A 9,926-nucleotide genomic window follows, 5' to 3' on the forward strand; every position below is an offset into this window, starting at 1 on the left:
CAGGTTACTAATATATGCCTTTTACAGAGTCTTGAATCGATCATCAAACAATTGAAAGTAGTCATAGTGAACGGGCTAAATGTTAAATGGTCGTCTCCAATTTAAAGTATTATAATAAATGTCTTTCTGTGTACATACACGCACAAACACATGCATGCTGCAGGAATGTGATGTGAAGGAGTAGCGACAGGTGGGTGGGAGACGGAGGGGACAGCAAGGATAGAACTACCCAGCTTTTGGCTGTGAAGGAGAAGGGAGTCTCCAGCTGGAGGAGAGAGAATGGGTCAGGAGAGGGAGTGGGTAAGGTTAATATCCAAACAAAAGAGAAGTAACCAAGTTCACAGGCCATGGGGATGAAGCAGGGAGAGAGATGGGGCTTGCCACTGTGGAAAAAGCCGATGGGACCTAGACTTGGAGAAGACAGACATGCTTCTCCTCAAACTGGGCATGCCCACCAACACCTGGGCATCTCGAGAGCACAGATTCTGACTCAATTGGTCTGGAAGGGCCTGAGATTCTCCTTTTCTAACAAGATGCCTAGGAGATTCATAAAGTTTGAGATGGACAGATCCAGAGCCTTGTCCTAGGACGAGCAGAATCTGCATCACCCAGATTGTTAGAACACAGACCTGATGACTCAGAGTCTGCAGCTTTAGCAAGACCTCCAAGAAGGTCCTAGACATAATCAAGTTGGCGAAGCTGTGCTCCAGGAACTATCATAGGCCAAGGTGTCTCCTGAATGAGAAGGAATATAAAAAATTAGTTGATGGGAGAATTCAAAGAGCAAGCCAACAAAGGGTGTGTAAAAGATTCAGCAGCAGAAGACTTGCTTCCAAGAGCCCTGGAGAGGGCTCCTGAGTGGCTCAGTGGTTGAGCATCTGCCTTTGGCTCAGGTCGTGAGCCTGGGGTCCTGGGATCCAGTCCCATATCAGGTTCCCCAAAGGGAGCCTGCTTCTCCCCCTGCCTACGTCTCTGCCTCTTTCTGTGCATCTCTCATGAATAAATAAAATCTTTAAAGGAAAAAAAAAAGCCCACGAGAGGCCACAGGTGATCTCCTGTGTACTTTGGATATGGGTGTACTGAATGAAGTTTCTCCAGCTTACTGCATTTGGGCAAAAGTTTTTCTACTACTAAGTGTATGCAGTGCTTTTATTCAAAGATCTTCATGTTAAAAGAAAAAAAAGGAACCAAAAAAAGCATGTTGCTTCTTCTCCTTTGTTTTAGCTGATTGATTCATTCATTAAACATTTTCTCAATTTCTGTGATGGAATCTGTATTATTCGGGGTTCTCTAGGGAGACACACAATAGAGTCTGTGTATGTGTATGTAGAGGGAGAGTGAGAGGAGAGACTTATTTCATTCTAAGGAGTTGGCTCGCACAGTTGTGCAGCCTTACAAGTCCAAAATCTGCAAAGGAAGCCAGTATGTAGGAGGCCAGGGCAGGATGGACATTGCAGTTCATGTTTGAAGGCCACCTGTGCAGAATCCTCTCTTGTTCAGAGGAGGTCACTCTTTTGTTCTATTCAGGCCTTCAATTGATCTAAGAGGCCCTCTGACATTGTAGAGGACAGTTCTTCCCTTCTTAAAGCCCACCAATTTAAATATTGGACTCATCCAAAAATACTCTCCTAGAAATACCAAGAATAATGTTTGGACACCATGGCCCAGACACATTGGCACATAAAATTAGTCATGACGGACCCAGATCTTTTTGAAGTCAACTAATTCATATCTGCCACTCAGAGGGGTTGTTGTTAAGTAGTCAAGAATGATTGCTATCCTTTTATTGAAAGCTCAAGAAAAGAAAATTCTACAATGTTTTCTATTGTATTAGGACACTCCAATCTAATGGGGCAGATTCTAAGTACTGCTTCTAATATGCCACTCACTAAACTTACTTGCATTTTATCCAAACAAAGCCATAGCAGCAAGTTCAGACTGCTGATTCCGTCAAACCTTGTCAACCCAGTACAAATGTCACCTTACTTCTGAGCCAGCTCTGCCCTCCCTGGTTCTTCTGTGTTCCTCTTCTCTGAACTCTTGAGAGGTTAAGTGGGCCAGGCCAGCCATTGGGTAATTACTAATGCTTTACACTGTCTGTTCTTTCAAGTGTATTCAAGTAGTGAATATCAAGTGTGAACACTCCTTTTAAATCTGTTATACCAGCATTTACCCATCCAAATGAATGCTCTCTTCTTCAAAGCAATAATTTATTCTAATGACACTGCCATTGCTTAAAGCATTTTCGAAATTCTTTAGAAACTCCCTTCAGAACTAGATGCATATTCTTTTGAATTTCTTAAATAGGGGCATAACTTGGCTCTTTGAAGATAGATTGGGAATTTGAAACAGTAAAATGACATTCACATTCGAGCTGATAATTAAGGTAGGCAATCAAGTTGGGCAATGTTATCCTTTAGCCAAAAATCAAACTATAACTATGAGGTAATGAGAAAAAAAAATCTCCCTCATTCTACAGATGTCTGGATTTGCATTCTTGTTGGAATAAATTAATAGCCTCCAAGGTGACTCTTGTACTGAGGGCTTCAGTAAATCAATCACTTGAATAAATCAATCCTCATATATTGGTTTTAAAACTAAGTTTTATAGTTTCATGTTATTAATTTTACATCCAAAACTGTATCCTAAGTGTTTTAGATGTTCTCTTTTTAGAACTTCTCTCCTAGCACTCATTTTATAATTATTCTTAGCTTACACACCTATCTTCTAAGACTGGATGCTCCTTGAAAGCAGGGGCCGTACTTTAAATATCTTTCTGTCCCAGACCCACCTGAGTGCACTGCACAGAGCAGGCACTCAATCATTCTGCTGAATGAGTTGAATGAATGGATGAACTGAATAAATGAATGAATTGCTTAGATCATTGTTGTCCCATAGATTTGCATGGATCTTAGATCTTCAAAATATCTGAATTGGGCTGCAATTATATCCAGATTGAAGCCTCCTTTACCCAGAAAGATCTGTCCCCATATACTTTTCACCAATTTTAAAGATTGCTCAGTATCACTTCTTCGTGACACATGTTAACAAATACATCAGCACAGTGTATATTCCCTTAGAAGCAGTTCATAAAACTGCTGAGTGAATACTGAATGAGTGAATGTATTCAGTGAAAACTGCTTTTAATTCAATGAAAAAAAGTTTTTAATTATGAAAGTAACCTTCCAGATCTTTAGTCCATTCCGGAGTGATTACTGACAGTTTTTCCTCAGTTCAACTACTTCCAAAAAAATCTTCTTTGTGATCAGAGTCTCTATTTCCTTGGGGAAGCATTTAATATTTGATATCCACCTAAGGTTTGTTTGCACTGTTATAAAACTTATTTTATTATGAATACCTTTCATTTTGCACTAAGTTGAATAACAAATGCTTAGCCTCTTCTTTATTAAGGAACTTTTTTCCTTTTGTGAAAGATCATGATCGAATTATTTTTCTTTTCTCCAAATGCTTCTTAGACCCATTCTTCAAAAAGCTCTTCTGGAGAAAGTAGCTGTGAAAACTCAATTCTTATTATAATTTAGTAAGTTATAAGGCAAATAAACCACCTGCAAAGCACAATGGAAAGATCACACATACACAAATTTAATTGATTCCATGTTGAATGCTAAGAAAAGTTTTAATTGCACAAATACAGTACCCAACATATCAATATAAATGAAGGGACAATCAGTAGTGCTATCAAAATGTATAATACAAGAAGTTGTTTAGAAAAGATAGGAAAATTATACTCGGACCCATAAATCTTCCTCATTATAAGGATATGTAGTGATTTGTTCATGCAAGTTTTTATATGTAAACAGGATTTTTTTTCTTTTTGAAGAACTCCATTGTACCTATGAGATGAAAAATGTATTGATGTAACAATGTATTGTGGTAATGTTATAGCTTTCTTCTATTTTGCTTTTAGTGTTAAGATTGCTAAAAGCTTATTTAAAATACCCAACTGACATAATGCGCTTCCAATAGAGGACACTGCCATGTACATTATCCTTCCCCTGTCAGTGGTACCACATCATCTGGCCTTTTTCTATGCAGGCCACTCTGATGAGAGAGAGACAGCAAGAGAGCTCAAATGTCAGGCAGTGGGTGGCAAGGTTACCGTCCTCTCAACCTGGCCAATCCTCCACTCCCCTTACCTAGAATGTTTCTCCTAAGAACGAAACATCTTTCAGTGAAAGATGTTCTAGGCTTTTTTGTCCAGCCATGTTCACAAGAAAATAGCACTGCTAACCACCTGCTTTATGGGTTTGGGTTCAGACAAGGGGGTCCCAAGCAGAGGGCCAGTGATTTACACGGTATTGAGAGTCAACACCCAAGTCAGACTGGTCCCTCAAAGGGAGCTTTCCTGGATGCCAGGATACTAAGCAAAGCATTCAGGGAGGCAGGACTCTGCTGTTCCCTCTGCCTCTTTGGAGGAATGTTAAAAAGAAAGGCTACCCCTCCAGGCCATCGGACCAAAGCCCTCCCTTCCTGAAGCCAGCTGCATCAGGCCTGCCAGGGCATCACTCGGGAAATGGAAGACAGGAACCTTCTGTGGGAGTAGAGGGGTTGACCGACAGGTTGAAGTGCCTGCCTCCCACCGCGTCTCACGTCCCCTCAGCCTCCTGTCCTCACATGCCTGGCAGGTAGCAGTGACCACAGAATGTTCAAGCCCATCACATAAATTGGTTAGGTGTCTCTTCAGATTCCAGGACACTTGCAACTGGCAATTCTGCCAAAAGAGCCTCCGTCAGAGATGATCTGGGTGACAGACTGCAGTTGAAAACTTCATCTATTGAACCTGAGAAAAGTAACAAGGCACATTATTATCGTCACTGGAAAAACAAAAACAAAAACAAAACAACAATGACTTAAAACTCACACAACATACAATGTAACCATTTCAATAATTAGTAGAGAATCCTGACTTCCTCAGAAAAACTCAAAACGCTAAACAATTTTTTGTGTGTGTCTGTCTACTAGCAGGACGTGGACCAGGTGCTTTTCCGTGGGCCAGAGCAGACGTGCAGACAGTTTTCTCACTTGTGGCAAAAGGCCCACAGTTCAGGAGCAGAGGCCTAGGACAAAGGTAAATTTAGGCAAAGTAGATAGAGCTGAGATGATTCACCAGGACAGAGCCAGTAGAGGCCAGGCCTGGCCTGCCTGCCAGGGCAGCTCATGCATCTTGGCTGTTCCACTTGTGGTGCATAATGAAGGCTCAGGAGGTCTTGTTGTGGAGTGCAAGTGGCCCCGGGCATGGCTCCTAGTAAACTTGCAAGCAAGCACTGCCCAACTTCACATCCTTCTTGGTTTCCCCTGGATGGCAGTGGACATCTCAGGTAGCCACACGCAGAGCAGGGAGGAGGACGGATGTACAACTGTACCCCATACACACACCACCCCCACCCCACCCCCACACCCACACAGGCTGCCAAGTCCAGTGGGTGGGGCTGGAGGGACCAGGCAACCCAGCAAGTTAATCTTTCCCCAAAAGAATCAGTGTATAATCCTCCGCATGCTCCAATGGAGCAAAGCACAAAGTATCTTTGTAAGAAACACCCCCAGACAGAGAAAGCTAAAGCGACAGGGTGGGGGAGAAAGAGAGAGGGTGTTAGAAAGGGGGAGAACAAGAGGGAAAGACAGAAAGGGTGGCAGGTGGAGGAGCAAGGGAGGAGGGAGAAAGAGACTGAGGAGTCAGGGAGAAAAGGGGAAAGAAAAAGGAGTAGGAGGGTGAGGGAGTGCATGTGCGCATGCACAGGAGTAGGGGCTACTTCCAGGAAAAGAAATTCTTAGGAGTAAGCATTTTTGCTATAAATATTGGAAGGAAGCAACTCTCATTAAATATAACTAATGAAGACTCTGTTTTTTTACATCTGAGCATTTTTTATACTGCAGGTTCATAGAGGTTGGTGTGTTTTTGTTTGTTTCTTTTCTTCTTGTGATTAACCTCAAGAGTCCTGGTTCAAGGAAGCAGCTTTCAGCAGAGACTAGCACAGGACAGAAGAATGGGCTCAGCAGAAGACAAACCCAGACAAGACTTAATTGATGTCATCTGCCTTGGCCACAAAGCAGACTGCAAAGTCTCACCCACTGCTGGGGAGGAGGCCCTGAATATTAGCATCTAGGTTAAAATCTGTTAGGTAAAGCGTTCTCAAGAGTTATTATTTTGTGGTCTTACAAACTCTGGAGAACCCTTTCAAATATTCTTAAAGATAGATACCTTGACCATGTACAACCCTCCCCCAGCTGACGCTATTAACATTCTGTTGCCTTGAATATGCACATCAGGAAAGGATCATTCTTTCATAATATTTAAATTATTAATATTTAAATGAGTAGTGATATGTATTTGAACTAATAATATATTTTGAAATTATATTCTGGGTATGCTGCATGCTGTAAGTGCTCCGTCACAAAACTTTAAGGAACCTCACAAGAAAAGTCACTGTATTTCTTGGTAGCATACACTTCGTGCTTCTTACGTTCTGAATTATGTGATGTTATATTCCCCCTTTATCAAGAGACCTTTCTTTTTCATTTAATTGACTCTCCACTCCTGTGATATTATTCTACCCTTTCATTTAACTGCCCTCCTCAAGTACTTGAGAATTTTTAACATACCTCTAGAAGTTACACTGAATTTTCGGTCAGAGAAACTGCTCCTACGGATTAAAGGTTCACTCATTTTTTCCAGGAATAATTTAATTGTCTCCTTCTTTTCTGGACTTGTACTTGACAAATTCAGAACTTTTCCCTTCACCTTTACAGTAGAATTGCTGAGCCCAAACCAATAGAAGAAATCAAATAATGCATCAGCTTTGAATTCATACGCAAAGCTCAAATTTTCTCCATTAACCACCTCATTTCCTGGCGGGAAAAAGTTTTTTACTGCCTCTTGAAAATCAAACTGAAAGAGAGAGAAGCATTTAATTAATGCCATGGAAATAACTATAATGGTACATTACAGAATTATATATTACTACAGAATTATATAATTGAATTAACAACGGCCCAAGTATCCAAAATATCACACCCTTTATTTCTTTTTCATTCAGACAGGTATTTTTGAACAGTTGGCTCTCATTTTTTAAAACAGACCTTTGCTTTTGCATCCTAGCCATTTGAAGCCCTTGAACTGCTTGGTTAAATTGACATTTATTGTTTCTAGATTAGTTGCTAGAAACCAAGTTCATTTTCTTGAAATAATAAAACAATTAAGCTCTAGAGACTCAGCCTTGCACAAGATGTGCAGACCCCTTTCTGTGTGGTTAACCATCCCTGGATTCAGATTGATGGAAGTTTACCTGAAGCCGGTAGCTTTCCCCAATCACCGAGGAGATGATCATGTCCATCCCTTGCTCTATCTGTCTTCTTATTTTGGGGTGCCTTGTGTTCACAAGAAATGCATATGTTCTTTCTAAAAATTAGGAAGCAGAATTCAGATAGAAGTGTGCATGTGTGACATAAATATACTTCTCAGCATTTGATAAAGCAGTGATTCCTACCTTATTCGGAGATTTTATTCATTTACAACTTCCCTCATGGGCCCCTCAGACTCTCACTGCACAGCTGAACCAGATTTCTCTAGAAATATTCCTGAGAACTTTGTAGATGTGAAGGAAGCTCTGAGATACTGTAACAGCCAGTTAGAAAGTCAGCTCCCCCAAGTGCACTCTGTCACTCTAAGTGTCACAGATGAGAACAGAGTACCATGGCATGCAACCAGCGTGGGGTGGCAGGGGCTAAAGCCAAAACAGTCTTACTGGGTATTTAAACAGCAACTTGGTTCTCACCAGCATTTCCTCATTTGCAAAGCAGAAAATCAGCCAAGTCCAGGGAAGGAGGCTACCCCATGCCTTCTCCTCCTATCACCCATCTCTCCCCATCCTCCCTCCCCCAAAGACCTGGCATGCATTCTGCAAAAGGCTGGTCTAGTGTTTTTTTTTTTTTTAATTTTTATTTATTTATGACAGTCACAGAGAGAGAGAGAGAGAGAGAGAGAGAGAGAGGCAGAGACACAAGCAGAGGGAGAAGCAGGCTCCATGCACCGGGAGCCCGACGTGGGATTCGATCCCGGGTCTCCAGGATCGCGCCCTGGGCCAAAGGCAGGCTCCAAACCTCTGTGCCACCCAGGGATCCCTGGTCTAGTGTTTTAAAGATCAAGGCAATTTGAGACTGAGTCTCCTTTACACCCCACCCCAATACAATCCCCGGCAGAGGAGCAGTCCTTCGCATTGTTTAAATAATACTATTGCCTCTGCCCTAGCAAACAGTTGTTTTGTTGTTGGTGGTGGTTTGATTTGGGGTTTCTTTCTTTTCCTTTTTTTTTTAAGATTTTATTTATTTATTTATTTATTTATTTATTTATTTATGACAGACAGACAGAGAGAGAGAGGCAGAAACACAGGCAGAGGGAGAAGCAGGCTCCATGCAGGGAGCCCGATGTGGGACTCTATCGGGGTTTCCAGGATCACACCCTGGGCTGAAGGCAGGCGCCAAACTGCTGAGCCACCAGGGCTGCCCTCTTTCTTTTTTTTAATTCCTTATGTCCAATTCTCTCTAATTCTATACAATCTAGGCAAAGAGGAGATTCTTTGCTCATTAGGAAATTCGAAATACTATAAGCCAACAATTTCTTACCTTTTCCAGTCCCCAGAATCAAGCTCCATGGACTTAATTAGTCAAGTGTTTTTTTCTAGACAGACACATAACATAGATGGGCACTCTCTGTTTAAAGGTTACAGACCTGCCATAATGTGATTTTGAGAACTGAACATTTTGCTTTGGCTTTGAGAGCCAAACCTGTGGTCCACCAATAATGAATCTTATATCCCTGAAGATTATATTTTGAGCTAACTTTTCCACTAGCCTTATTCATCTTATTTTTTCTACCCTTGCTTCCCTTCTCTCAAATTACCATTTCTGGGGGGTATTTTATTTTATTTATTTTTTTAATTTTTTTTTTATTTGTTTATCATAGTCACAGAGAGAGAGAGAGAGAGGCAGAGACACAGGCAGAGGGAGAAGCAGGCTCCATGCACGGGAGCCCGACGTGGGATTCGATCCGGGTCTCCAGGATCGCGCCCTGGGCCAAAGGCAGGCGCCAAACCGCTGCGCCACCCAGGGATCCCCTCTGGAGGGTATTTTAAATATAAATTTCTTATATCCTCTTTGAGATAAGAGATAAACAAAGCAAGCAAGCTATTTGGTACCTTGAGTTAACTTTCACACAAACCAAACTAAGATCTTTAGGTTCATTAGATACCAAGGACTACCACCCTCCACACTGCGCTGGTTGGGCAGGTTGTGCACTGCACAACTCTAGAGGTACCACTGACATTCATAGACATTGTCTATTTGCATAGTTACTATGACAGACCTCTACGAAGGATTAGTAGATTGTGTTAAGTTACTGGTGGCGGCTTTTTCTAATTTGCACAAAAGTGCAGTTTAGCAGCAAGGTTGGATGCGTTACCTCACTTATAATTCTCATAATCTAAATTTGACCATTTTAAGCTTCTGTGTCATAGAAGCTCTTAGTTTCACGGCTTTGTTCACAATTGCACGGCACAAGGTCTCTGTACCTCCCTCCATGATAGTTGTCATACAACTGTGTACCTTTTGTAGGCCACCCACAAATCCACAAATACCTCCTGTACCATTCCCTGCACTTTCATTAAAATGCTAAAATGGAGAGGCTCTTATTCTTTCCTAAGATTCCTCCTGAGAGATCAACGCAGGAGGTGTACTTGATATGTCTGTGAATTACATTGCTGGAGAACTCTCTGGCTTTCTGGTCATCATCAGCCAAATAACATCAGGGGCTCAGATGCTCTAACAAGCACCGCTTGTTACCTTGTGTTCTGTTCCCAGCCCCTCCTGCCGAGAGAGCATTGTGACTGAATTACCAAGTGAGCAGAGAATCT

The 9,926-nt window shown here is 41.7% G+C and overlaps 1 protein-coding gene across 1 annotated transcript in view; it reads right to left on the reverse strand.

The window, feature by feature from the left end:
• Positions 1–3,602: 3,602 nt before the first annotated feature.
• Positions 3,603–9,926, reverse strand: part of MEDAG (mesenteric estrogen dependent adipogenesis) — a 17,628-nt gene continuing 11,304 nt past the window's right edge. Inside the window, exons 3-5 of the mRNA XM_072797187.1 lie at positions 7,305–7,417; positions 6,622–6,907; positions 3,603–4,801 (exon numbers count right to left, since the gene is read on the reverse strand). Of these exons, the coding sequence (XP_072653288.1) occupies positions 4,677–4,801; positions 6,622–6,907; positions 7,305–7,417 (524 nt within the window). The 3' untranslated portion in view covers positions 3,603–4,676. The remainder of the gene's footprint in view (positions 4,802–6,621; positions 6,908–7,304; positions 7,418–9,926) is intronic.

The sequence above is a fragment of the Canis lupus genome, chromosome 24 (assembly GCF_048164855.1).
Source record: "Canis lupus baileyi chromosome 24, mCanLup2.hap1, whole genome shotgun sequence".
Classification (NCBI taxonomy): Eukaryota; Metazoa; Chordata; class Mammalia; order Carnivora; family Canidae; genus Canis; species Canis lupus.